The sequence below is a fragment of the Lates calcarifer genome, linkage group LG5, assembly GCF_001640805.2.
Source record: "Lates calcarifer isolate ASB-BC8 linkage group LG5, TLL_Latcal_v3, whole genome shotgun sequence".
NCBI lineage: Eukaryota > Metazoa > Chordata > Actinopteri > Centropomidae > Lates > Lates calcarifer.
The window spans coordinates 15,331,834-15,359,284 of NC_066837.1; the positions used below are offsets into that span (position 1 = coordinate 15,331,834).

Below are 27,451 nucleotides of genomic sequence, written 5' to 3' on the forward strand. Positions count from 1 at the left end.
TGCAAAGGTATGTTTGTTTGTGTTTCCTAGTTAAGTCAGTGTATCTGTGTTTTGAATTCCATTTGGCAATAAGAGTAAATGACCTCAGACTTCTGGACAAAGATTTGACTCAGTGATTTTGTGTTGAGTTTGTCTGGCTCAGCTACCCCTCAACTTCAGACTTTAGAGACACCCTCCCTCTAATCACATTGGTCAAAGACTCACACAGGAACATCCCCTCCTCTGAACTAGAGCCAAAATCATGCACATGCACACAACAGACGCTGAACTCCAAAGTACCGCTTCCATCTCCCTGACACCTGCCCACAGGTTTACTCTTTCTTGGCAATGTGGTGCAGTCGTACGGTGCTACGTCGGCTCCAGCGGATTGCTGTCACTCCACTGAATATCACCGGGGGTCTCACAAGCAACATGCAGAGAGAGATGTCGACCCTGCCTCGGGTGTATGTCACCCGACAGATCCCCCCTGAGGGTCTGAAGATCCTCCGTGAATCGGGACAGTGAGTCATAGAGTCCTGTTAAGTCGTTTAAAATGAAAGATTCTTATATAGAAGTCTTGTAACAATAATTAACTGCCTGTTGTAGCTGATTTGATTGTGATACACTTGTAGTTTCTGTTTTGTTAAGTTCATCATTTACTCAGAGTAAACAGGACTTCTAACGTTTACCTTCAGGTTGGATAGATAAGACTGGTAGCCTAAAGGGTATTCCCCCACAGAAGACTGAAGAAGAAATGTCCCTAAAATCTCCCCAAAAATTTCTATGAAAGCTTAAACTATACGTGAAGCAGCTTGATATATTGTATATCTACAAATCCTTTTATGGATTAAAAAAAAAAAAGATTTGATCTTAAGTCATGGTCTGTTTTCCCAGAGTGCAGTTCCAGCTGTGGGACTCAGATGACATACCTGTGCCCAGGCAGGAGCTGCTTGAGAAGGTCAAAGGGGTCGATGGTCTGCTCTGCGTGCTGACAGAGAAGATTGATGCAGAGTTGTTAGAAGCTGCAGGTCTGAGAACAGTCCTTGAGCCAGCTGAATCAACCTATGTTAAATGATCAGTATCTCTATTTATGCATGTCTTTGTGTGTGTGTGTGTGTGACCTACTCCTGCAGGTCCAAACCTGAAAGTCCTCAGCACTATGTCAGTGGGTTTTGACCATCTCTCTCTGGAGGAGCTGAAGAAAAGGTGATTCATAAAATCACACACACACACACACACACACACACACACACACACACACACACACACACGAAGGCTTAATTAAACTTGGTAATATGCAAACTCCTGGTGCCATATGCTACCTGTGTTTCTCCCCAGAGGAATCCGTGTAGGTTATACCCCTGATGTTCTGACAGATGCTGTTGCTGAACTGACTGTAGCTCTGCTACTCACAACCTCCAGGAGGCTCATAGAGGCCACACATGAAGCCAAAACGTAATGTTACACACGCATACAAAAACATACATGCACAAATGCTATTTAAAACCTACAAGCACAGACTTATAAATACATAGCTCTCCTGTCTCTCTCTCATACTTGTGTCAGTGGTGGTTGGGGCACATGGAGAACCCTGTGGCTGTGTGGATATGAGTTGGCCAACAGCACTGTGGGTATTCTTGGCCTAGGGAGGATCGGTGAGCATACAGTATCTGACACACTATACATGACATGTACTGTACGTCAGTTTATCACCACACAGCCATTTATACCAGTTTGACACTTCTCACACTGTGTGTTTGTGCTCGCAGGTGTTGCTATCGCTGAGCGTCTGGCACCTTTCAAAGTAAAGAAGTTCATTTACACAGATGTGGCCCCCAGGCCTGAGCTGGCCAGTATCATCAATGCAGAGTATGGTAAGGTGCAGATTTACGGTCACGTCAGCATTTCTTTTTTCCACAGAAGGTGTTTTGACATGTCACAGCAGGAAAAGTGTACAGTGGGATCACTGTCAACAAGGTGGATAGTAGAGAGGTTAAACGCTGGCTGGTACAGGTCATCTCCTTTGACCTTTCACATGCTGATCTCAGATTCATGAGATGCTGTGTAGGGGAATCAGGTTGTTTCCGATGACAGTCTGCTCTCAGACGTTTTTATGTCATATGACGTCAACAAGCCTTTGTCTTGGTCTAGTCTCTCTGGACGAGCTGGCGAAGCAGTCAGATTTCCTGACTGTGTGCTGTGCTTTAACACCGGAAACAAAGGAGATCTGCAACAAGGACCTCTTCTCCAAGATGAAAAACACCTCCATCTTTATAAACACAAGCAGGTACATTTTAAGTCAAGATAAACTGTTGACAATGAATGAAAATTCACTGAGAACTGTTATAATTTCGGTCTCTCTGTTATGTCAGAGGTGGGGTAGTGAACCAGGAAGACCTGTATGAGGCTCTGTCCACTGGGCAGATCGCAGGAGCTGGATTAGATGTCACTGTCCCTGAGCCCCTACCCACCAACCACCCACTCTTTACCCTTAAAAACTGCGGTGAGTCTGTCAGACCTTTTAGTGCCTCAGCTGTCTCAAGGCCATCTTATTATAAAGCCTTAATTGTTTTTTTTTTAAATTCCTTCTTCCCACAGTGATTCTACCACATATTGCAAGTGCCTCCTATAGCACCCGTAATGCCATGTCTGCCCTAGCGGCTAACAACCTCCTCCTTGGTCTGCGGGGTGAGCCGATGATCAAAGAGCTGAAGCTCTAAGAAGAAAGTGGTTCCCCTCTTAGAACCAACTGAATACTGGACCATTCCTTCACATACCTAGTTATTTTATAGAGGAAAATAAAACCAACAAAATCAATCTCATTGTTTTTTTTTAATTCAGTCTATACAACAACTGAACATACTATACAATCTTCATATCCTTCAACAGTAAAGAGACAAACATTTAGTCCTCTCATGGTTATACTATGTTAGGTATACAGAAATAAACAACACAGAAATCCATCAGATTTGGCAAATCAACAAAGGCCCAGCTTTTCAAGCTAGAGGGCATAAGGCAGTAACTTTCCTAATCAATTCAGGCCTTTTACATTTTTTTCAAAATTTTGGCATATTCATACAGGGGTAATACAGTCAGTGCATTTTTCAGAGATTCACATTAAGCTTTAGAAGACAGCACCATTAGAATTCCTAATAGGCCACTGTGTGAGACATGGAAGCCATTTTGGAGACACTGCATATTTCCTTCTCCTCATCACCTTTTTAACCATTTCTCAAGAGCACGTCACAGGTAGCTTTCTCAGTCATGAAGCAAGAGGTGTGACAGGACAACACAGAGGAATGGACATCAGATTTGAGATTTGACCATCAGTGGTCATTTGTAAGTCTGTGGCCAAGCTTTAAGGACTTTACTATTGACTCCACTGTGCCAAGAGTTACAGGGCAGACAGTAGGTTAGCTTATGTTTACAGGGAAAACAGCCTTGAAGGCAATTACTCTTCCACGAAGTAAAATGTCAAAGTTAACCATCAAAATATGTCAAATAAAACTGTCATTTCGTACAAGCTAACAGTGCAATGACTTACAGTACGACAAGGTGCCAACTAGAAATGGAAGCAACGACTGTGTGATTCTCATTGACAGTGTAGGTGACACAATATAGCAAGCAATAAAATATACAAAAAGGCAAACATGAATTTAAAGTGTTATTTTTTTCATTTCAGTTCACTAAAACAGAACTTTACAACACTGCATGAACACTGATTTCAATTAACCAACTTTCTACCAGTGAAGCTGCTCTTATTTACAACCAACTGGAAATCAGGCATTGCCAGTTCGGGTTGATGTAAAAATCCTTGATATGACTGTATTTTCATTAAGCTGCAAAATTAGATTCCTTCCTTCTCAGTGTGTCTGTTCTCTCTGAATCTTACACAAATCCTTGATTGAACCATAATTGTCAAACTTACAGTATATGACAGCATTTATCAAGTTACAGGTAGACATTAAAATATAGATACAGTTATAATTCCTGAAATCAAAACTCCTGAAATAAACATAAAAACTAACAAGGGAAAAACCCTTGAGAGCTGGTAGAGTTGGATAATTGCAATACAGCAACATTTTCACATAGTTCAACATTTCCAGTAAACATATTAGTTATAAAAGAGAATGATTTGTCTAAGTGCTTTAGTAACAGATGCAACATTAGATGTAAAAAGATACGCGTATAAAGCATTGATATCAATTACAGTAACAAACTTATACACAATGTTAAGTTCTTCATGAGTTGTTTTGTCTCCTCTCCAAGAGAAAAAATATGAAAACGACCACAAATGTGCAATATTTACATTTCTAAAGCACTTTTGCAACACGTGCTGAATCTCAATATCCTGTAAACGGCTTCAGACTCTGCCTCTCAGCACAACTTCATTGCCCTTTTAACAAACACAAACTGTACACACACAAGCACACTGATGTGTGGACGGTCAGTAAACTTGTTGGCCACAGCTGAACTTTTTGTGGTCATTCCCAGTCAGTAACCAATGAGGAGAGAAAGTGGCTTATCTTATACAATTTAAAACTACTAACATTATGACACAAAATAAGGTGCACCTCTAGCACATTTTCCTGTTATCTCTGTATTATAGTAGCATCATAATGCAATATTTTATATTAAGATTTCTCAAAAAGACACTACAAGGCCCAGTAAATGCAGGTTTTTTTTTTTTTTTTTAACTGCTGATAATGCAATGATGTTACAATTTGACACTTCTCCCTCTATGATTGCTCAGATTTTTTAATAGCTCTGCCTGGCAAGCACACACTGGAACAAGATGTTGATTAGAGCAACCATAAGGTACAGGTATAAATGTATCAAAGAAAGACACTTATTCCTGTAGTCACATGAAATGTGAAGGCCCCATCATTTCTCAACTTTAACTGAGGTGCTTGGACTGAAAGGCAACTACAGAGGTAAAACATCTCCCGTCAATCTGACATGGCTTGGTTGAATATGCGTGTAAACTGCCTCAGACATCATCACTTCTGTACTTAAGAGAGTTTATGTAGTCAGTTAATGACATTTTCACTGCATACCAACAACAGGGTGAAAAACACATACACCCTTAGAGTCTCTGTCATCCTTTTCTTCTGGCTGAACTTGCAAAAAGGTACAGATTTCAGCATCACCTTGCCTCACTGGATAGAATCTAACTCCATCCACCTTTTTGTACAGTAGAGTAAATATCAAGGGTATCCAACAAAAGTTACAGGCATTATATCTGGCACCCAAACTGAATCTAAATCAGTTAGTCCACAGTCTATGTGACTGCTCTTGCACCGAACAAGGCACAGTCAGTACGCACAGTTCGGATGACTCAGCAGTCTGATGCGGATGCTGCTACATGTTTTACATATGTGCAATAGAAAAATCTGAACATTATTTTACATGATATCTGTTCTCAATGTTGGGGCTACACACAGCTGCCTCTGCTCTGCACACACTCAGATTGAGTGTTATAACTGACTCAAATCAGCATCTGTTAAGTGTACCGCAAGCTACTGATGTTCCATACTAAGGGATCATCTCAACACATCTAAATGTTACTAGAAGGAGAGGGCCCATGTGATTGTGTTTTGTATGCTGTAGCCAACAGTGTGTCAGCTTTAAAAGTCAAGTCCCAACTTGGCCTGGCTCATATTATACAAAGTCAATTGGCTGTTGACACTGATTGAAAATCCTTATAATACTCTTATCCATAGCATAGTCCATAACAATAAATGTGGTATTTTTTTGCAAACTTTCTTCAGGCTAAATGTGTTTAGAATAACTTTTACTGACTTGATAGTATGAGTTTCTCCTCTTAATGAAAATGCATGATTACATTATCATTCCTATCTTTGGTCAGTGATCAGGCCTAGTTAGTTTGGACACAACAGCTGATCAGATCCAGCTGCTCTGTCACAGCTTCAGAAAAAATGAAACATTTTTTGGGGAGTTTAAATTCAGCCCATCTCCGATTGCAGATGTATTCATCCAATTGCCCCACTCCACTCTTGATGCGGTCATCTCGGCCCTACAGCAGGGCATTGGACATGTTACTGTTCTGCCAGCGGAGACAGGTGGTCTTGGAATGCTTGTATAGGTGGGAGGATTGACTAAAGCGCTTTCCACACTTGAGACAGGCATAGGGTTTCTCTCCAGTGTGGACGCGGATGTGTTTCTTGCAGTCGGTCAGGGTGAGGAAGGTTTTGCAGCAGATCTTGCAGGCGTATTTCCGAGCCCCCTCGACCACCAAGACATTGTGCTCCGACAGAGCCTTCTTGCACTTAGACAGGACGTCTGCTGAAGCTCGGGTCAGCTGAGGGGGGAGGGAGGTGGGCCGGCCGCTGTTCATCTCATACCCACCGCTCTCGTTGAGAAGAATGGGACTTGCCAGACTTGAGGAGGAAGATGCAGAATCCTGAAGGACCCCGCCTACTCCTTCTTCTCCTCCCATACTGCTGCTCATTTTCGGAGCGATGCGCCTGTAGCCTGGATAACTGAGAGAGGCAGTGGTTGCCCCTCCAGCCCCTCGTGAGGGTCGCCCCAGAGAGTGAAGCCCCAGACTTGAGCGCTGGAAGTCCAAAGCAAAGGGATCTACCCCTCCGCGTCCTCCATTCGCACTTCCCCCACTCCCTCTGGGGTTCCCCAAACTGTCATGCAGGGGACGAAGGAACAGAGAATCAGGCTGCAAGTTATCTCCGAAAACCGCTGCGACTCTCACCGCTGAGTGGACCTGACTGCAGAAGAGAAGAAGAAGAAGCGGAGCCAGACGGCCCAGCGGCTTCCTGTCTCATTAGGAAGTGATGCGCTACTGCCTCCCCAGTTGTCGTGTTGGGCAAGTCGTCCTCTCCTGTAACCAACCCTGCTCCGCCACTTCCAAAATCCTTCGGGCTGAGGAAGCTAGAAATACTGAACCCAGGTTTGCCATTTAATCCGTTGTTACATCCAAAACCTCCCCCGACTCCGGAGCCTCCTCCCATGCTGCTCTTGAGGAGGAGCTGGGAGCCGGGCTGCAGCAGAGAGTCAGAGCTGGGCTGGGGTTCAGAGGTGAAGCTGCGGTCGCTGCTCTCCGGGCTCAGCTCCACCTTCTCCTCCTCTTCCTGGCCTCCAGGCTCGGCCGGGTCGCTGCCCTCAGCCTGTGATGTCACGTCGCTGATTTCATCCGTCGGTTCAGGCGAGCTCAGCGGCTCTCGCTTAACCACCACCTGTGGGAAGCAAAGGATGAGAAATATGAAAATGCTCTTGCATGAGGCCCAACGAGAGTTTGTTACTTTGTCACAAACTACACAAGAACAGAATCCACAATTTTACCTTCTGCTCCTGCTCCTCAGCCTCCTCCTCTGCCCCTGATTTAATTTTCACGCCTGATCTGTTGTCCTGGTGTCCTGGTCATCCATGTCCTCCTCCTTGCTCACCCCTCCCTGCATTCTCCCCAAGTCCTCACCCTCACAGTGTCCACTGTCTGACTGACTAGGCATCTGGGGATCATCTTGGGAAATCCCCACTAGGCCTGTGATTGCAGCATCCAATTTCGATTCGTCCCCCATCTTGTGGGAGTCTGGGGAGAGAAGTGCTCCTTCCTCTCGTTCTGCGTTCACCCCTTCCTCTCCTAACAGCCCCAGGTTAGGGGCTGACGGGCGCTGCCTCTGCCTGGGTCTCTCTTCTGACAGGCCCAGCGCAAGAGAGGGCTTGCGTTTGTGGAAGCGTCTGATAGGGAAGGAGGCTCTCTGTTCCACCCCTCTGCTGCCAACTACGTTTCCCACCCCGTCCTCCTCCATCCCACCCAAGGCAGAGCTCACCAAGCTGAGCCCCAGCTGCTGCAACAGGAAGGAGCGCTGCAACTTTGACGTGGCAGCATTTGCCGCAAGGTTAGCATTAGCCGCTAGAGTAGGATTCACTGCTAAATCTGCTACTTGCTGCTGCTGCTGCTGCTGTTGCTGCTGCTGCTGCTGCTGCCTGCGCCTCTGCTGGTCCTGCTGAGGGTGGTGATGGGTTGATCTGTCGGATGAGGGAGACATAGGCAGTGTGCGTGTGGTCAGGTAGTGTTTGCAGGCTTTGACTACATTGTTGAGGTGCAGGTGTGAGGCTGCAAGGAGGATATCCATGACGTTGCTCTCCCCCAGCATCAGTGTTGATGTGTACATCATGTCCACAAGAGCAGCAAAAGCTTCAGCCGTCACAACCTGAAAACACACAAGTAGTTCCATGATCTAACTGGCACTGTTTGAGACAGTAGCAAGACAGAATGTCAAGATGTCAGTAGATTTTACTGAGTTGCACTCTTCATCACACTTTGTAGCATCATCACTATAATCATCCATGTTATATTACCACTGTTGCCCTCTTTGACACAACATTTTTAGATTCTGACCTCACTGTCCAGCTGGATCATGTTCATGCTTGCATCTCCCTCTGCGACAGTGAACAAGGCCCTGAAGTGAGTGCTGCAGGCTGCCAGCACTGAGCGGTGGGCCTTAAAGTGTCGGCTGCCCACCACGATGACACAATCGCACAGCTGACCGTGAACACGCTGATAGTTTAGCTGCTGGAAGATCTGCTCGAAGTGGCCTGGGAAATCCATGGCCCTAAAGACATAAGCAAGCAGAGGTAAAAAAAAAAAAAAAAAAAAAAGAAGAAAGAAAGAAAAAAAAAGGTTATAGCGCTGACATTTGATATCATCAGAACATGAGTCCACAAGAATTTTCATAATGGATTAATCTTTTAAATCCTTGTCAAGCAAAAAATCCAAATGTTTGCTGTTTGCAGCTCCTAAAACATGAAACCTTGTTTTTGTAATTTGGATATCTTCAAATTTTCAATAAGAAGAAGAAACTTGAAGACACCACCTTAGGCTAAGGGAAAGATGACTAATCCACAGATTATATGAAAATAAAACACCATTAGCTGCAGCCAGAGACAGTTGTATGATGATGGAGGTCAGGGACAGGGTAGATGGAGCTAATGATGGGGTGTGAGTGAGGGGGTAAGGGTTGTTATTTATAATACAGAACAACTAAAAGCTGTACTGTCCTTACTGGGTCAAAAGGCAGTAATCTGTGGTCCTACAGATAGAGAGGGCCTACAAAAATTCAAAGAGGATTATTAATTTATTTGCAACAAGAGCAGTGCTTTCCAATGGGTTGAATTAATTGCTATAAGAAACAGACTGTGAAAAAACTTGCCATTTAGCTTGTCCAATTGTTTAGTCATGTTTAAGGTTATAAGTTACGGCTGCATTGTTAACACAGTAGCTGCAAAGCATAGCCTCGGAGTGTACTCTGCACTGTAATGAAAATACACAGCTACCAAGTCAAGACAGGCTAACACATGACCAGTTGGCTAATGTTACTAGCTAAGTTGGTAAAACACGGTAAAATTAGAGAGCCAGTAACATCTAAAATTACCTTGGATTTTCCGAAAGCGTAGGAAACAAGTGGCAGACACAAGGCCAGAGACCAGAGACTCACACGGCTAAAGTTAGCTGGCTACAGACCAGCAAATCGCCTGTTAGCAAAAACACAAGCGACAGTAGGATGCGGTCACCTGGTTGGACCGCACGTCTATATCGAAACTGCTTTTTTTCGTCAAATGCTAACTAGCTAACATTTCTGCTGCTACACCCCATGTCCCCTGCGGTCCACTCTTAACAGTTTCCTCGCATTAAATGGTCCGTGTCTGTGGGGGTGAAAGCCGCTCGTAATGTGCTCTCACGGTGACCGTTTGTCTCACACATCTGTCGGTGTCATCCCCGTACAGAGTCAGGTACAATAACAACCGCTACTAAGGCAAATACCGGCCGTAAAATCGCTATCCGGGTCCAACGTGTGTATATTATGATTTCTAATAATTTTCCCCACTCAGACGGGTTTTCCCAGCCAGACTCACAGGGTGGCGCTGTGCTTCACTTCCATGCCCGTGACCTGGCCGAGGTGAAGCGCTGCAGTTCTGCTAAACCACCGCAGGGCGGCGCTGTTGAAATACTCACAACCTGTTTATATGATTGTAAAGTCAAGAAATTAACGCTTTCTCATCCTGCTACTCTCTCGGCCCTTTCCTAACTAACATTTTACTTTTTTGGGTTTATTCTTGCTTATTCTTGCTTGCTTGTTAGCTCCTGATATCAAATAGGATATGTATTGTAACAAGGGCAGACCCAGTAAGCTGTAGCCTAAATTAAGTAGCCTTAAATCTCTTTTAATATGAGTATTAATAATGTTAGCGCAATGGTAATGTAAATAAGTGCTGCAGCTACTGAAACAAACGTTACAAAGTTGTTTTAGAGCAAAAATAATATGATTTAAATTATATAATTCATAAAGTGTACAACTTGAACGTATTATCTACGTGTGTTTCACCACTGTTTCCACTTTTACTTAATAGCTAAGCTAGCATCGTTTTTCCAGCACTACTAATCGGTCATTTAGATATGAGGAACACAAATAAACTCTTCGTTCATAATTAACGCGTACGGTAGAGCACTTTGGCAAAGTTGACGAAAACGGAAGTACGAAAGGGTGAACCCTCTTGCTTCACAAACACAAGACAACAACTATGGCTGCCTCCTGCTCGCTAGTGTGTTGTGGAGAGGAGAGAGATGACGACAAAGCTGTTATTGGTGACTATATCTTACTTCTTTCTAGTCTAGACTTTTTACAAGATAATTCTTATTATGATCATGCCGGTAAATATTGTGTCACATGTATCTTCTCTATTTGAAACATCCATTTGTATTGCACACGTGGGTACTAGCACCAGGGCTAGTTGTTTAGTTTTGTGTTACTAGTGATGTCTTAGGTTATTTTCCAGTGTAATGAGTCAGTAAAAAGGCCACAAACGTTGCACAGTGAAAGTTACTTTTTGAATAAGCTCGTACACCTTGTTTGTTGCTGCTTCATATCATCAATCATCATAAATTATTGCCAATCACGTTTGTTGACAAGTTCCTCTCATCCACACAGTCCGCTTTTCAAATGGCAGCGTCAGAAATGCAGACAAACTGGACTTCACAATGTACAAGAGCGCAGATGAGAATAACCCCAGGAAAAAGAGCAGACGGATATTGGTGAGGAAGATGCGAGACTACTGTTAATCCTCTGTTTTATGTGCCTGGAACTATACCTTACATCTATGAAATGACTTGTGTAGGTTGTGTTGATCTACCTTCAGCACTTTAATGCCCGTCCTGTTCTTATTTTCCTCTGTCCAGGTCGCTGAATCAGACAGACTGTCCTATGTTGGAAATAATTTTGGAGCGGGGTCAATGAAATGTAACAACCTTTGCAAGTAAGTGAATGCAGCATATTTTGAGAAATTATAACAACACTGTTAATAGGATTAATAATAAGTATATGTTCGGTGTCTGCTGTAGATATTATGTTGGAGTGTTGAACAGACAGACCATGCAAATGGAGGTGCACAGCGCTCAGCTCTTCAACATGCAGCCTGTTATACCAGGTAAGGGAAGCACTCAGCATGTACTGATTACTATGTTGAATGTAACATTTAAGTTTAATGTTGTTTGATTGTTTGCACAACCCAAGTGACTGAGGACTTTCCAGAACAACCAGATCATCTTTTGAAAGTACAATGTGATAATTTTGGCTTGAGAGCTTCTCAGTGCAAATTGTGTTCACAATGATTTTCACCAGGAGAGGCAGATGAGGCTGCAAAATCCCAGGACACTACTCAGACCTACAGAGACAAGGTACCATGTTCTGTTTTTCTTAGAAGAAGAGAAGGTTGGACCAGATTAAGAAGAAGCTTGATATAAATGTTTTCTCTTTAGGTTGACTCTTTGATCGAGGCGTTTGGCACCAACAAACAGAAGAGAGCTTTGAGCTCCCGCAGGCTGAATCAGGTGGGCAGTGACACCCTGCACCAAGCCGTGGCTAAAGCTGCCAATAATGTGATCGACCAGAAGGGTCTGGAAGGTAAGCTACGCAGTCAGTGTGTCTAAGTCATTGGGTATGGAAGCCAGTAGCCTAAAAATGAATGTCATTCTTATGTCATTTTTTTCTTCTCTCGCTCTCCCTCTCCTCAGCTCTACAACATGAGGTTGCTGAGACAGAGTCCCAGGGAGATCTGGCTCTCCACCTGCCTCCCTGCAATGCAGATGCAGACAAACCTGAGAACGTCTACCTATTTGACGAACGTATCCTTCATTTGCTCTGAGTGTGTGTTACTAAGGCAATGCAAGAACTGCTGGGTTTCTTTGTTGTGTTGTCCGTCCTTAATCAGTGTCCACAGTCTTGAGTCCAGTGGAGTTTGGTGCTCTGGAGCAGGCTGGTTCCAAGATGGCAGCACTCACTCCTGAGGAGCTGCAGAAGATGAGAGATGATGGAGGGTAGGGCAATGAGGGGCGCACACTTACTGAGATATTTTATTAAGCTGCATGTGTTTCCTTCCATTCTAATTTGGTTTGTACTTTTTTTTAAGGTGTCTGTGTGTTGTTAATCACCTGGAGAAAATGCCAGCCGTGGGTGAAGCCAGAGATAAAGTAGCACGCTGTACCTTCTACCTTTCTATGCTGCTCAAAATGGCACGGCAAAAGAGCATCACCCGGAAGTGTGAGTAAGCCTTTATCATATGTTATGTGTGTCATAAGTAACAATAATAATAAATTATATATATGTGTGTGTGTGTGTGTGTGTGTGTGTGTGTGTGTAGTTGGGCAGGAGGAAGGCTGCCCTCGCATCATTCAGAGCAAACTGTTCAGAACATTTACTGTGGAGACTTTCAACAATGGCAGGTACGATGACAGTTTTTTCTTCTACATGTTGATAATTTAATAAAATACTTTCAGGAACAACATTTGCTTTGCAGATACCTCATTTGAGAATAAGCACCCTGTGAACATGTATTTCATAACCACAAGATTTCTGGAACTTGATTTGGTTGGATTAAATTAGCAGCTTTATATTAAAAATACATTGAAAATAGATAAAGTGGCTGCATGTCTCTTGTAGTATGAAACCCAGTATGACACTATATATCCGTAGACCCTTGATCCAGATACGAAACAGGGATCCACTGTTAGCATGTTAATATGAGCTGCACACTGGCCTAACTGTATATTCACTGAATTTGACCACTCAGGGTCATGAACATTGTGTCAACATCAATGCGAGCAAAATTAGCAGCCTACTCCCTGGCCCTGCTGCTGCATATGGATCACATGACTGCTGACCTCACATTACTGCACCGTGACCTGGGAATCACTGAAGCCAGGTGAGAAAAAAAAAAGTAGAAATTTAAGTATGTGTATTGTTTTTTAAAGTGTAACACATTGTGTTGCAGTATGCTACAAATACCATGTGTTACACTGTGTTACAGGAAGGCTATCGTTCTCCATAGTGTTAAATTGTGCCATTCTTGTTGTATACAAATGATTTTCACACCACATAAAACACTGTGACAATATGAGGTGCAATATAGTAAATTTGCTGTTTTACCTGATTAATATACTTTCCTGTAGGATGATTGAAATTGCAAAGTCAATGGGACTGACCTTAAGTAGACCAGCTCGGGGGAAGAGTGAGGAAGCTGGACTGCAAGACGAGCACAGGCAGGCGTCTCTTCTCCTACCTCTGGTCAAATATGATCAGTTCATGGAGAGAAGGAAACGCAAGAAAATGCGCTGAAGGCCACAACAAGATAAGACAAGAACTGGATAAAGAGAGAAGACTGTAAGAATTGGAAATGCCACAAACAAGAACTGTTTATTAATTCATTTTGTAGACAAATAAAATGGTGAACTTTGAGTTATACATGATATCGTTAATTAATGATTACTGTGCATGATACAAAAAAGGCAGAATAATGAGCTGTAAACAAATTCTAGATGACAGAAAACATCTAGCTTAGACAGATAAAACGTATAGGCACATTTGTAGACATCACATATTGCACACTGAACATCTCTTTCCTTCTGTAACTGGCTATTACCAGGTGAGTCTGTGTGGTTATGTGTCACTGTGCAGCGCATTTATATCTGGAATGATAACTTGTCCTCCCTCTCGGAATTTCATGATGTCAGAGAAAGCGGACGTGCATCACATTTTAAAGATGGCATGATACAAAAACACAGACTCACCGGGAAATAGAACAGTTCTGTGCAAGAGGCAGAAGCTTAAGTTTGGCTTTGTTTTTTTTGTTTTTTTTTTTGCATATACACCTCACACTATGACAACTCCTTCCCTAGCTACAATCACTGATTGATTAAAAAGTCAAAGAAGGCACAGCTTTACATTGTAGCATGGTTGAAGCTGGCATCTCTGATGCCTTTGACTCCTGCTAGGACTTAGAATTGTGCACTTCCTAACCAGTAAGTCTACAGCAATCCTGTGCATGAATATGAAATCTGCATGTAAAAGAGAACATGACAAAGTTAAAGCTTTAGTATGGAAATGGTTGTTTAAGATGCACGATGGTGACACTGTTCGACTTTCTTGCATTCCAGCTTCACGTCATGAGTCCACATTTGATGAGTGGACTAGAATTTTATCATAAAATTACAAAAGTCTAATATCAGATTTACAAAATGTTGTGCCACTGCCACTTCTATGTACTTCTAAGGTGGACGGCCCCCTTAGTGGTTATACTTGGTGCACCTTTTCCTTTTTGGTTGTTAATCCACCTCAATAATAGGACATCATTTTGGAGGGTCTCCTCTTAGGAAGTTTAGAGTGCTCCAAATGTACAATAACACACCAGTTCAAAAGTGACCAGATGCTGACCTCTTGGTAAAGTCATTCATATTTGTTGCTAAGTTCTTGCCAGTAGTCACAGGATGGAGCAGAACATGCTGCCACTGTGGCAGCCACTCTCCACAGTGGCGCTGATCCTGGTTGTCATGGAAATTCCAAGTCGGGAAGGATACTGGGAGGAGGAGAGGCCTGAGGGGGAGCTGGGCAATGGACGGGGAGGAGGGTTTTCCAAAACCCAGGGAGGAGCAGATGTAAAGCTACAAAATACAAAGGCATAAAAGTAGCAGTTACTCTTCTAGATAGAATTATTTATATAACAACCAGGGGCAGTGCAGATGTTAAACCTGTAATAACTGATTTTATTGGCCACGTAGGGGTAGCGGAAAAAAGTTGTCAACACAACACTGACGTACAATACTACCTTAAAAGCAGAGTGTATCTCTGTAAAGCCGAGGTGAGCTGCATGTTCAGGTGACAAATCTCTCCAAGTTCATCACTACAATCCATCCCTTTCACACTATTACATTGTTTTCTCATTGCTATTTGATACATGAATACAAAAATGTGCAGTCTAGCTGCCTAACTACATGGGAAGCAGAAGAAACGATACAAACAGTACAAACAGTGAAGCGACTGATGGTGTCTGAATCTCTGACACTTCGTCTTGTTACCTGTTATTATGTCTTAGGATATTGTTGTTCCGTAACACACAGCTCTCAATGCCAGGATCCATATGTAGCAGTGTTTTTTTGTTTCCAGGATGACCCTGGAACAACAGATTGTCATGGATAACTCCTTTTACTGGTCCTAGCACAGCAATGCCACAACCCTGTGCTGGTTGGACACGGTTGCGGAGTACCTAAAGGTAGAAATCATAAAACAATGTACATAAGTGATGCGTTAACATTTCAGTAAGTGTATCTGAAGCAAGTCTTTACAAGTCTGACTGTGTTCCTGTCTCACTCCATCTCACCTTGATGTCAGAGCTGCCCGAGACCTGGATCCCATATCCACGGTTTCCAACCACATCATTCTCCACAATCTGCCCGTTGCCACTGAAACTGACACCATGGCCACCGTTTTCGTAGATGCCATTACCGCGAAGCTCCACTCGGCAGTCTTTCTCCACCGTAACACCACCTTGACCATTTTCAAGAATGCAGTTTGTAACCAGTCGGGTCAGCTGACTGCTCTGGAGCACAGCGATTCCATTGCCGCGGTTACTGTTCACAAGGTTTGCAAAAACATTCAGAGGCTCACTGCTCTTCACGTACAGACCAACTGCTGCAGAGAGGGAAACAGAAAGGTGAAGATAACGTTAGAGATGGGGAGTGAGTGACTATTTGTATCTGTGGAATTAAGGGTTTATTACCTCCATTGTGGCTCATGCAATTGCTCTCCACCAGGGCCACACTGATGGAACGACGGGCGGAGTGGCGCTCATCCTCGCTGTCCAGATCGCTCTCCCATGCAAACAATTCCCCCTCTTCGTTCAAGTTCTCTTGCCCTTCTCTTCCTTCTCCTTCTACTCCTCTCCTTTCCCCGCTGCCTCCATCTCCACCAATCCCTTCCTGCCCTGGCCAGTTCCCTTCCCTGGCCTCGATGTTCTCCGGGTCTTTCCTGCAGAACACTGCCAGCCCATACATACAGTTGTGGGTGATGTAGTTTCCCAGGAGTTGCGGGAGGCTAGATGACATAACCCACACACCACAGCCTTTGTTACCTGAGGAAACAAGAGGAAATAAAACACCTGTGTGGCTGTTGTGTAGAGATAAACTCAGGATGTTGCTTTTATCAGGCTGAAATTACACACAGTAGACACGGTTTCCTTCAATTAGCCCACGTCCTCTCTCTCCCACCACCACACCGTCTGAGAAGCCATAACAGATGTAGTTGTTCCTTAAGATGGGGTCACCTCCTCTGCGGATGTCTACGCCCCCCCACTGGTTCTCTTTGATCACATTCTCTGGAATTAAAGTGCATTTGTATGTTTAAAAAAATCAGTTAGAAATTTAATCTAGTACACAATAACCACAAGCAGTGCTTTTACTTTCTGTAAGTGGCAAAGCAGTGGGTGACAATGAAGAACCTATCAGGCATGCTGATGTATAATGTGGACAAGGAGGTGGGATAGGCCCTGCTTACACACCTGTTATCATCCCTCTGCCGTTTTCATTTATAGCAATCCCTGCTGCCTGACCCTGGAAGATGTGATTTCCACTATGAGAGAGAGAAAGAAAAATATTGAACAATTCCAGAATGTGTGTAATTTCACAAAACTCTGTGGTAATAGCACATGGTTTAACAGATAGTTACATTAAAAGGTGCTATATGTAACTTTTTGCTATCGATAAATAGCCAACATTAGCATTAGCAGCCATTTACTTAACAGGAGCTTCAGCCATCATTGAATTCACAAGACAAGAGGTTAGAAAATGCTTTCTGAGCAGTGCTACATCTTCATCCTGTCCTGTTGGACTGAGGGCAGACTGGACGCCACAGTAACTCAAGAACATAAAGCAGTATTACAAGACAGGATGGGCAGTGGCTAGCAGGTTAGCATGCTAATTTCAGTGGAAGAATGAAAAGCGATAGAAACAGAATTAAACCTTGGCGTTTGACATTTCATGTTGAACTTGCAACGTTTCATCTAGATGGTAAGTATGTAAACAGCTGTTAATGCTAGTGCTACGTTGTGACAGCAAAACTTAGATGTAGCACCTTTAGCTCTGGGTTCTAGTAAAGTCGCTGGTTTATCTCTCCTGTAAAGAGTTTTAAAAAATACTCCTGCATAACACAACTTCAAACACACTTTTACAATAAAATGTGATGTTATGTATTGTAACACAACACCACAAATGATCTCAGGCTGATAATCAATAGTGCCTTGAATAAAATGTTTCTATTACAAGTCAAAATGTGTGCTGTGAGAAAGGCCTAGTGTGGGTATTGTTTCAAACTCAAAAAACAAAAATCCTCTACACCCTGTATGAATGATATCCAAGCAATGGGAGAAAGAACAACACGTTCCTGTGAAATGTTTGTGGAGTCCCACCTACCTCACCACAGGATTTCCACTGAAGAGAATATACACGCCTGCCTCTTTGTTGTTATAGATCTGGTTGCTCCGAATTGAACCTTTTCCATTGCCAAGGACAACAACCCCAGAACGCAAACCACTGTGTATTTTGTTGCACTGTGGAATTAAAGAGACAGTAAAACTGGAGTAGAAAAAATGATCAAACTAAATACAGTTACATTTGGAAATGTACTATATGATGCTACAAACATTTTAATCGAATTCAAGCCTCCATACGTTACTTCTATTGTGTTGTGTAAATGTCGACAGTCAGCAACCATCTGGTTTATTATTGATCCTTCTTATTTACACAAAGTAGCTTCTTGGCCTCATACCAAGGGACAATGGTGCAATGTGAGCTTGGGACCTCAAAAGAATCCCAATAAATCCCATAACAACTGAATGAGATTCTGTTGAAATTCTGGAAATATTAAGTGAATCTTGGGTTAAGATTACTTGACTTCAGGAAACAGTGGGCGCAGCAGTTACCACAATTATGGGATTAGCCCCTTTTCGGATGTCCAGCCCGGCCTCTCCATTCGAGTGGATGTTGTTTTCTGCGATGAGTCCCTGAGCAGAGAGTCGCAGGAACACACCTGATGCACGGCACTCGCACACCTCGTTCCTAAGCATCACTATCTGAAGCGGGCAAGGGAGAAAAAAGAGTGGCTCAAGTAGCAGACTGAATTGGAAACTGCTGCTTAATTACTCATGATCTGAGCTACTTCCGTAACTTGATACACTACTCAAATGGCATTTTGTGAATGAAAGTCATTGAACATGGTAAATCAAAATGTGTTAAGATGCATTTCAGTAAAATGCTATTAGTCTGAAACAAAGTTATTATGATTTCATTTACTGTGGAGTTCTGGATGCAGCGGACAGCATAGTTGAGCCCACGAAAAACATTGCCCTCCAGCCGAGCTTGTCCGTAATTAGACAAATGCACGCCACCCTTTCCTTCCCTGAAGAGGCAGCGTCTGAGGATGCAGCCAAGGGTGGATGCTGCCAACATCTGAGCTTCTGGGTCCCTCTCCAGTTCCTGCTGAAGGGTGAGAGGTTCAGGGGTGACAGGTGGAGGATCCGGGGAGGAGGCCAGCGGCAGAGAGCCATCTGCCCGGGGCTTGAGCAAATGGGACAGGCCATGATTGTCGCACGGGATTTTGTAATCCAGTGTAAGCAGGTTTTTGGTGGTGTTGGTTTTTTCTCCGTCTCGGCCCCCCTCCTCTCCCTCGCTGCGTTCCCCCTCACTCCAGCCATCTTCGATCACTGTGCCCTGACACACTGCATCTACCTCAGTCCTCCTCTGCCAGTCCTCTATGCTCACGTGCTCCTTTTTGACATTATTTCCTGGAGGTTGATGCCCACCAGTGGAGCCAACTGGAGGGCCTCTCGGGCAGCTACTGTTAATCCCAGACACGCCACATGATGGGAACGTCCTGGCCAGGGCAGCCAAGTGTTTACAAGCCCAGTTCCTCTCTGACACTGGAGGACCTTCCACGGTCACCGACGCTGTGTCACTTCCAGAGAAGTCACAGCTGTCCAATAAACTGAGGACAACACCCAGCAAGTGGGCCGAGCTGCCCTGAGAGAACGAGCAGAAGCGGGCCTGGCAGGTTCCTGGGCCGCGGATTTGCAACTGAGCCCCCTCAAAGTTGCAGTTATCTAACTGGACGTGACCCCAGGATGTCTAGAGCAAAGCAAGGACAGAAAGAGTGGAGTCAAAAAAACAACCATACATAAACAGAACTGATTTAGTTAAGATACAGGAGTGTAAAGCTAAATGGCTGATTCACTGATTAATCAAGAAAATAATCAGGAGAACTGAACTGATAATGAAAATACTTGCAGCCTTAAGACAGGTAATTATCAAGACTGTACTGATAGTTCTGAACAGCAGCTAAATCATTGCTGTATGAAGAAACCATCAACACAAGCTGTTGCTTCACCTTGTAGACGACAGTGGAGAACCAGGGTGGCATGAACACCAGATTACACAGCCTGGCAGTAGGGCACTGCTGCTCCATACACACCAGGAGGGCCACCTCGCCCAATCGGCCCAGCCCAACCAGCTCCACAGGCACCTTCAGCGCCACCTCAGCCTGTTCCTCATACACTCCGGGATGGAGAACCACACGGTCATAAGCCCCCACCACCCCGAGTGCCCCGCGCAGGGTCTCAAATTCACACCCAGGCCCCACATGCCAAACCCTGCGGTCTTTTCGACGCCGGAAAAAGAGGAGACAGGCAGAGGACTGCAGCTCTGGCCCGTTTTGAGTCCAGGTGCGGGTGGCCAGGGCGTGCTGCTTCAGGGCCTCCCTCCAAGACGGGGGCTCCAGGTGGGGCTGGCTGGGCCAGTTGGGGTGACGGCACTCGGGGCAGCCCAGGCAGAGTTGTCTCCAGCGGGTGTTATCCAGGGAAAGGATGAGCTCCCGCCAGGCACGGCACACCTGGCAGCAGCGGCCCAGGTCAGGGAGAGGAAGGTAGGCCAAGATAACCCTCCACAGCTCCACGGGGAGGCTGCCCACCTCCATGGCAGCAGCGGCGGCGGCAGCAGCAGCAGCAGAGACGCCCGGCTGGGGAGCACCGTGACGGAAGGCGTACCTGGAAACAGTCAGTCACGCGCACGCATGCACGCACGCACGCGCAGATCAAGCAACAGGAAACCGCTAGCGCGAATCGTTACACAACAATAATAAAGGTAAACACGTATACGGCAGCGCTCATACATGACCACACAGATAAATTATCGATGCTACAATGGCCAGCTGTTACTATCACTAGCTAAACGGTGTCATTTTTATCAGGAAAACTACACATAGCGAAGTAAACACGACAAAAATGATGTTGTGAATTCTATAACGTTATTGCAATTTTAATTTACCCAACTAATGTCTCTACACACGCCTGTGATGTGTTAAAAGTTTGCTACGATGAACGAAGGCTAGCTAGCGAGGTAACGCTGGTAATTTGCAAACCTTGCGTAACTAACATTAGCAAAAACATCAAAAAAGCATCGCATCCGCCAACAGTTAAAGCCTTACCTTTTACCACTTGTTAAATGGATCAGCACATGGTCACATCTGCCGTTTAGCTGCCGCCTACACGTCTGCGATAGCGACTTTTTCCTCGCTGCTTCCAGAGTTCATAACAGTCCATGATGACTGCAGATGTGTGCCATCGAAATGGAGTTCAGACGTTTGCTTCCAGTTTACGGCAACAGACCACGAAACAAACACAGAGGCTGGCCTCATCTTCCGCTTCCCAAGAGTGGGCGTCTATCTGATGGAAGAAGGCTGATGTTAACATGTAAACACGTCTTATACATCCTACATGTGTTGGTTTAAACGTAACTGGCGCTCAGCTGCTCTGCCTCCGGCTCACAGTACACTGTATATGCCCCAGCCGAGGCCGGGTCTTTAAGTCTATATTAAAATATTTTTGGCTAAAGTGACCCTTTCATATATATTGTCTTTTGAAGAAATGTTACACTTTCAACTCAAATGTTATGGCCAAACTCACACCCGAGGCCTGTACTACGAAGCGAGGTTACTGGCTTATCAGGGTAACTTCAGGAGTAACTTAGTGACGACGAAGAGAGGCTGACTCGCGACGTCAGCCCACCACAAAAAAAAGAAAGAAAAAAAAAGAAGTAGATGGTAGAGGTATGTGCACCAATAAATTGTGTTTTTTATGCTCCGCATTTTCCATTTTCAATTTCAGTTATTCTAATTTGTATTTTTTTTTCTCACAGTCAAGCAGCAGAATTTAGCATCATTGGCGTTGCATATTATCGATTTGAATAAGCCTTTAAATGGGGGTGGGGGGCATTATTGTCCTGAAAGACAATATAATGCGACATGCTGTTGTAATTGTAGACTACATACCAAAACGTGCAGCATTAATGATGGGAAATATGAATGTGTATCACTGTTTCTATTTCATCCAGGTTCAGTTTCCACTGAGGCTGAAATACCGTTAACATGAAGTTCATACTGAACATAACAGCATTACATTCATACATATGCAGTCTGAGTGTCCCAGGTAGATCATCATTAACAGAGTGTAACAGCTCATTTTCAGGAATGTGACCCACGTGTTGTCTATAATCCAAGTATCCGAGAAACCATCACATATTTTCCGTCTTACATCTCATATTACAGATTAAGAACCCAGAGAACATGAGACAAGTCTCCCTGGCTTTGTTGACAGCTGCGGTTTTACATTGTGTCGCTAGAGTTTAAATTCCTCGTAAACCGGCAGAATTAACGTGCGCTCTTCATCTGAGAGATACGGTACACGTCCGTTTTATGCACGCGCACTAACTCCGATTAAGTTAACACCGACTCATCTTACCGACATCTGAACCACCGTCGTAGTTTAACACAGATCGAGGCAGTCAGGGTTTGTCAACCCCGACTTTCATTGATAACCTGAGTCAAATCAGAGTAGGTTAAACTCCCTTCCTAGTACAGGCACCCGGGGCACAGGGGAAGCGTGTTTGTACCAGTGTGATGGGAAAAAAGATCATCGTCACTAAGATGAAAAAGTTATTGAGACTTTGAGAGACCTTCCCGAAATAAAGCTTTAGAGATTTAAAAAAAAAAAAATTGTCTGTGAGATACTGAGTCATTATTTCGAGAAAGTTTTTTTTCGTTTTTCACACTGGATCTTGCAGCTGGGTCCCAAATGCCTGACTTGGCTGAACTGTTAACTTCGTGTGACTAGATTTTGGAGGGTTTAAAGGATGAGTAGTTAAAATTTTACTGCAACTGCCCCTCAACACAAAATGACCATAATATATATGATTTTGTGATCTACAGCAGCCAGTGTGATGGTTCAGTGAACAAGGTTCAAACCCAAAAAACACAACTCACAGAGCAGTAAGACTCCTCAATATGAGGCAAAGGCAAATGGGCCAAAGTCCATTGGGCAGGCTGTGGTTGAGAACAAGCAAAACCTGGCAGGTAGAGTAAAAAAGGCAGGTACGTTATGGCTTCTAGCAAGACAATCTCTCTGAAGAAAGGAAGCGAGCTGGTACTAATGAGCTGATGACAGCATGACGAACAGGTGTGCAGGTGACAGCGTGCCTCAGGTGTCTGGGAATGGTGGGAAGACTGCAGTTATTGCAGGACAGGTGGGGGTGGCTGCACCTGAAATGACTTAGTGCCAGACAAAGGAAAAAAAGAAGAACTGGCTAGTGTTGTGACATACTTTATTTCATCAGATTCTTTGACTCCTTGCCTTAAAGACAGTTTTATCTACTTTGTTATCTCAACACCAACCATAACTTCAAGGCACTCTTATTTTCCTCAGTTGTCCAATTCCCATTTTATCACAGGACTGGTTGGTCTTTGTCACTTTCTCTCTTCATCTCTATTCTTTACAACAATGGAACTTGTATATTCAAACTTTCATTTTGGTGAGGAAATGTCAGAGAAACACAGGGACTGTATAAGGGTAGATGTGAATAGATGTGAATATCTACTGTGAAAAATCTTATTTCATCAAGACTTTTCCAAGTTTCCTTTTCTACAAGAATGGAAAGAAAGCAGGGGAAATGATAGGATTTAATAATCCTGTCTATTTATACCATTTATATCAAGTAGAAATAAACACAAGAACGGGTCAATTTTGTTTTACTTCCTTTTGAATAAACAGCATGATAACATAAGTGACTACATTTCCTGAGTAGCCTTTGCCAGAAGCAGCAGAACTGACATGATGATAGGCCTTGAGAAGCAAGAGCATTTTTTATTCTTTTTATCTTTATCTGTGAAATTTTATTGCTAATTGTACAACAGCCAGTTTAGGCAGAGTGATTTAATGCTGTTGTTGTTGGCTCTTACCTTAAGCACTTATGGTGATCAGATACAGCTGTATTGCAGCCTGATATCTTTTCTTAAATCTTGAGAAGATGATACATTGACAGACTGTTTATTGCACTAGAATAATAGGGGTACATTTTACAGCCACAATAACTGATTATAGCCCTGATGATGTGCACCTTTGTCCAAGAGGTGGCAATGTTCTTCCACTGAGAATTTAATCTGACTCTGCAGGTACTAGGTCCCACATGACATGCACAAAACACTGATAAAAAAGTTTTCCAAACTGTGTTTAAAAGAACTTTTACTGTGTTTTTCCATCACAAACATCAAAATGAAACTGAGAATGTTTAGCAGAGAAGAGTGAAGTGGACAATCACACAATATTCACGTCCCTATAGATACAGGATGTACAAAATGTGAAGGGACATAACAAACCTTTGGCGATATTCTGTATGCCCTCTAAGAGATTTTGTCAGATCCCAAAGGAAGAATAATGAGTCCTAACTGAAAATATCAGTTATAATATTATAGACAAGATCAAATGCTTTGCCAGCTCTATCCAGATGTTCATCATAATGGTAGATGTCATATAGTTGTGTATATTTTTAGATGCGTAACAAATTACACTCAAAGATATAAAAGTGTGACACTAGTCAAGATGTTGAAATATTGCACAATAAAGGTCTATATTACTTTACTATATGTTTCAATATGTATGCACTTTATGTTCTTTTATTATAACTAAGTGCTCTCCATGTGTGTGTGTGTATATATAAAGTGTCTATATAATCTCTACTGTAGAAAAAAATCCAAACAAAGCTGATGTTAAAACATCAACACCAGACACACAAGTTGCAGCCTGCAGTCTTCTAATATCCCATTTATCTTCAGTTTGTGCCCATATTTTTCCATTGTATTGAGCATTACAGAAAAATAATTGTTGTGCTAATAGAATACATTTATTGTGCGTTTACACTATTTTTTTAAATCAAGGTAAGCCTGTTACAGAATTGAAACACAAGTATTTTAACTGCTTACAAAAATTGCTCTTTAAGAGTAAGTAGATATGATGTTTAACATATTCTACAGAATATAGGTTTGTGTCACCACTTTCTCACCCGCACTCAGGAAATTGAAAAGTTGGGTAGATGATTTAGGTAAAACATGAATCTTTTCCATTATGCAAAATAAAGTCTTTGTGCTCCATAAGTGCAATTCATGCATCCACTTTGAACCTCAGTGATGATCTTTTCATCTGACCTGCCTGTTATGGGTAGGGGTTAAGGTTCTTCAAGGTGTCTGCCTAAAAAGAGATACAATTTAAAAAAAATAAATAAATGAATATATATATATATATATATATATATATATATATATATATATATATATATATATATCTTACAAGGTATAAGGCTATGCAACTTAACTTACACACACTGAATATGAAATTTGTGGCATAGGACTATTTGTTCACTGTATGATCACAATTTAATGAATTCCAAGTATGAGTTTCTGAATTGATTAAAAATATTCATTAAAGTTTTTTCACTGACATGACTGGTGTTTATGAGTGGGACTGCTCTATTACTGTAAACCAGAATGCCATCTCTGGTGTTCAGCAATTGGCCCACCACACCCCTTTCACCAGTTTATGAATTATTATCAACCAGCTTCCTTCCTGGAAAGTTAATGGGGAAGTGATCTGAAATCTCTTTTGGAAACTATATTATCATTCCACAATCTGTGACTAAGTGTGTCAACACAATAAATAACACTTAATACTACTGACATAAAATAGCCTGCCAGTCAACACTAAGAAAATACCCTTATATAAAAAAAAAAGTTCCCTTAGACTGTGCAATTGTATTGTTTTCAACTGCTTATCCTAAGCATGACAGGGTTCAAATAAAGCCTTATTCTTATGCTAAACTGTTCATGCATTCACAGAAACACAGTGTAGATGGACTTACTCAGCTTGTTTCTTCCTAAGCACTTTTTTGACCCATGGGGCATCAGGGTCCAGACAAATTTGTTGCCCATCCTTTTTAAGAGTGGCACTGCATGACCAAAGACAGGTCAGAGACGAGACAAAAGACACAGTATAAGACCTTACACTGCTACATCAGACCCATACAGACACAATTAACTGGCTTAGACATTCAAGTGTTTGGATACAAATTAACAGAGAAACTGCTGAACTTTAGACCTGGGACTTACATGATCTCAATGTCAACACAGTGGGAGCTGGCAGGGATCACCTCCACCATTTCTATGTGACGTCCAATGGGCTTTCTCTCCTTGATGATGCATCGACATCGCAGGATCACTCCTTGATCTCCCACACTGATAGCTGAGGTTGTGTGAGGTTAGAGAAGGATATCAGTATCTGTATGCAAATGCATAGCACAAGCAGGAACCTTACACAAATCACAGAGTGCATGGATACTGGCAACAAATAAAGTAAAGCGTTGAATGTAAATTTCTAAGGAATAACTATTCTTATCACATCTGATTGACAAATGAGACTCACCCTCAGGAACAGTCAGAAGAAACAGAAGTGCCACAACAGTGATGACAGACATATCTGCTCTGCAGCTGGAGTTAGGGATATGATCTCTCTTCAGTGTTAGTCAATAGACTGCAGGCAGCTGTATAAACCTCAGCTCTTCCCTTCACAGTCATAAACTGTTATGCAAGTCAGCTCTGCAAACTCTTTTCTTCCCTTCTCCCTCCCCTATTTATTCCTAGGAAGAAAATGGGAGCATTTGTTGGTTTTGGACCAAGTTTGTGGTTTGTGATTTTAGCACTGCCCTCTTTATCCAATTAGAATCAGTTGACCAATGATGGTTATTTAGATTTACGAGAATTTAACAGTTCCTTGTTATTTTACTCTTTATTTAGTTATTGCAGCAATACCTTTTAATGGAATTATCATGCAAGCTTCATTTTCCCATGCAAATTGCTTTGTTCTGCTGTGCTGCTACAGCGACTTGGGTCACATCAAGAAGACATCTGGGAGTTGGATGTCTTATTAAAAATACTTTCTTAATTTTCATGTGAAAATCACATTCCCACTAAAGCTGACACAGGAATGCTGCAGCTTAGGTCAATTAGCAGAGAATTACCAAGAATTACCGTTAGAATTATCTACTCTATGCCTCTATCCTCTCGTGTTTCAGCATGTTGAAACATCCTGTTTTGATTTATAACCTCAAAAAGCCTTGCAACATCGCTGAACAATTTCACTTCTGTTGTACTTCAAAGAAATCACAAAAGCGCACAGAAATTTTTTAATTTTTAAAATTTTTTTGGTACAGCCACATGGAGATGGTGTCCAACTATTCTGAAGCTTTAGCATTACTCCTCAATCGTAAGTTTCTTTGGATAAAAACATCTGCCAAGTGAGTAAGTGTAATGATTAAAGTTCCATAACAGATATAATCAAAGAATAAGACTAAGACAGTTTTTAAAAGTTATTATTAATGTCAGTGTAAATTTGTCCTGTATAAAATAAAAGTCTAGGTATACCTACAATACATGCCATACTTGCAAATATAAGTTTAAAAGTCTTTGCATGAATAGGTTATGACATGCCAGCTAGCATGTCCTGGCATGACGTGTAACATCAGAGGGACACTTTTACACAGACGAGGAATGTAAAATCCTGCAGGGCCATCCATCCTCAGATAGATACCCCAACTCAAAGTTTTGTGTGAAGGGGAAAAAAACAGTCAGTCATCAACCCAGCTATTTGTAAACCCCCAAAACTCCCTGACGTTTCCAAAGATCCCCAGAGTCTTGCTGCCTCTGACTGTGCTTTTGGGTAAGCTGTTATTTCCTCAAGTTGTATA

At 42.8% G+C, this 27,451-nt stretch overlaps 5 protein-coding genes across 6 annotated transcripts; 2 read left to right on the forward strand and 3 right to left on the reverse strand.

Annotated features, from left to right (window-relative positions):
• Positions 1 to 241: 241 nt before the first annotated feature.
• On the forward strand, positions 242 to 2,796 carry grhprb (glyoxylate reductase/hydroxypyruvate reductase b). The gene is made up of 9 exons (XM_018695762.2): positions 242 to 500; positions 874 to 1,007; positions 1,113 to 1,185; positions 1,318 to 1,434; positions 1,546 to 1,634; positions 1,749 to 1,853; positions 2,131 to 2,266; positions 2,352 to 2,482; positions 2,578 to 2,796. Exons 1-9 carry the CDS (start codon positions 328 to 330, stop codon positions 2,697 to 2,699), a joined length of 1,080 nt encoding a protein of 359 aa, XP_018551278.1. The 5' UTR covers positions 242 to 327; the 3' UTR covers positions 2,700 to 2,796.
• On the reverse strand, positions 2,793 to 9,939 carry LOC108896571 (zinc finger and BTB domain-containing protein 5). Its single transcript, XM_018695760.2, is given in 6 exon segments — positions 2,793 to 6,688; positions 6,690 to 7,190; positions 7,297 to 7,367; positions 7,370 to 8,168; positions 8,357 to 8,570; positions 9,871 to 9,939. Coding segments are annotated over 6 exon segments (2,283 nt in total). The 5' UTR covers positions 9,897 to 9,939; the 3' UTR covers positions 2,793 to 6,016.
• Positions 9,940 to 10,439: 500 nt separating this feature from the next.
• Positions 10,440 to 13,751, forward strand: polr1e (RNA polymerase I subunit E). The gene is made up of 12 exons (XM_018695761.2): positions 10,440 to 10,600; positions 10,944 to 11,047; positions 11,192 to 11,268; positions 11,354 to 11,439; positions 11,634 to 11,689; positions 11,771 to 11,915; positions 12,026 to 12,136; positions 12,232 to 12,328; positions 12,421 to 12,551; positions 12,652 to 12,733; positions 13,081 to 13,212; positions 13,460 to 13,751. The coding sequence occupies exons 1-12, from the start codon at positions 10,537 to 10,539 to the stop codon at positions 13,623 to 13,625; spliced, it is 1,251 nt and encodes a 416-aa protein (XP_018551277.1). The 5' UTR covers positions 10,440 to 10,536; the 3' UTR covers positions 13,626 to 13,751.
• A 373-nt stretch (positions 13,752 to 14,124) lies between these two features.
• Positions 14,125 to 22,764, reverse strand: fbxo10 (F-box protein 10). 2 transcript variants are annotated; one of them, XM_018695758.2, is made up of 12 exons: positions 22,647 to 22,764; positions 20,814 to 21,051; positions 19,719 to 20,373; positions 18,629 to 19,459; positions 18,259 to 18,408; positions 17,750 to 17,886; positions 16,840 to 16,910; positions 16,504 to 16,656; positions 16,063 to 16,413; positions 15,664 to 15,971; positions 15,362 to 15,549; positions 14,125 to 14,947 (listed from the first exon to the last, which is right to left on the reverse strand). In XM_018695758.2, exons 3-12 carry the CDS (start codon positions 20,301 to 20,303, stop codon positions 14,767 to 14,769), a joined length of 2,955 nt encoding a protein of 984 aa, XP_018551274.1. In that variant the 5' UTR covers positions 20,304 to 20,373; positions 20,814 to 21,051; positions 22,647 to 22,764; the 3' UTR covers positions 14,125 to 14,766. The 2 variants fall into 2 exon arrangements, with proteins under 2 accessions (XP_018551274.1, XP_018551273.1); XM_018695757.2 differs by lacking the exon at positions 22,647 to 22,764 and having other exon boundaries at positions 15,664 to 15,974; positions 20,814 to 21,037.
• A 1,120-nt stretch (positions 22,765 to 23,884) lies between these two features.
• Positions 23,885 to 26,335, reverse strand: LOC108896631 (interleukin-8). The gene is made up of 4 exons (XM_018695863.2): positions 26,131 to 26,335; positions 25,818 to 25,950; positions 25,571 to 25,657; positions 23,885 to 24,903 (listed from the first exon to the last, which is right to left on the reverse strand). Exons 1-4 carry the CDS (start codon positions 26,180 to 26,182, stop codon positions 24,891 to 24,893), a joined length of 285 nt encoding a protein of 94 aa, XP_018551379.1. The 5' UTR covers positions 26,183 to 26,335; the 3' UTR covers positions 23,885 to 24,890.
• Positions 26,336 to 27,451: the final 1,116 nt, after the last annotated feature.

Excerpts from the sequence above, each read along its gene's own strand:
- grhprb (XM_018695762.2), top strand. The coding sequence starts at position 328 with ATGTGGTGCAGTCGTACGGTGCTACGTCGGCTCCAGCGGATTGCTGTC. Across the intron at positions 1,854-2,130 it reads TATCATCAATGCAGAGTATG|TCTCTCTGGACGAGCTGGCG; the intron begins GTAAGGTGCAGA and ends GTCTTGGTCTAG. Across the intron at positions 2,267-2,351 it reads ATCTTTATAAACACAAGCAG|AGGTGGGGTAGTGAACCAGG; the intron begins GTACATTTTAAG and ends CTGTTATGTCAG.
- polr1e (XM_018695761.2), top strand. The coding sequence starts at position 10,537 with ATGGCTGCCTCCTGCTCGCTAGTGTGTTGTGGAGAGGAGAGAGATGAC. Across the intron at positions 11,048-11,191 it reads AAAAGAGCAGACGGATATTG|GTCGCTGAATCAGACAGACT; the intron begins GTGAGGAAGATG and ends TCCTCTGTCCAG. Across the intron at positions 11,440-11,633 it reads CATGCAGCCTGTTATACCAG|GAGAGGCAGATGAGGCTGCA; the intron begins GTAAGGGAAGCA and ends GATTTTCACCAG.
- fbxo10 (XM_018695757.2), bottom strand. The coding sequence starts at position 20,303 with ATGGAGGTGGGCAGCCTCCCCGTGGAGCTGTGGAGGGTTATCTTGGCC. Across the intron at positions 16,911-17,749 it reads AGTGGAAATCCTGTGGTGAG|TGGAAATCACATCTTCCAGG; the intron begins GTAGGTGGGACT and ends TCTCTCTCATAG. Across the intron at positions 15,975-16,062 it reads TTGCATGAGCCACAATGGAG|CAGTTGGTCTGTACGTGAAG; the intron begins GTAATAAACCCT and ends CCCTCTCTGCAG.
- LOC108896631 (XM_018695863.2), bottom strand. The coding sequence starts at position 26,182 with ATGTCTGTCATCACTGTTGTGGCACTTCTGTTTCTTCTGACTGTTCCT. Across the intron at positions 25,951-26,130 it reads TCTTCTGACTGTTCCTGAGG|CTATCAGTGTGGGAGATCAA; the intron begins GTGAGTCTCATT and ends ACACAACCTCAG. Across the intron at positions 25,658-25,817 it reads TGTGTTGACATTGAGATCAT|TGCCACTCTTAAAAAGGATG; the intron begins GTAAGTCCCAGG and ends TTGGTCATGCAG.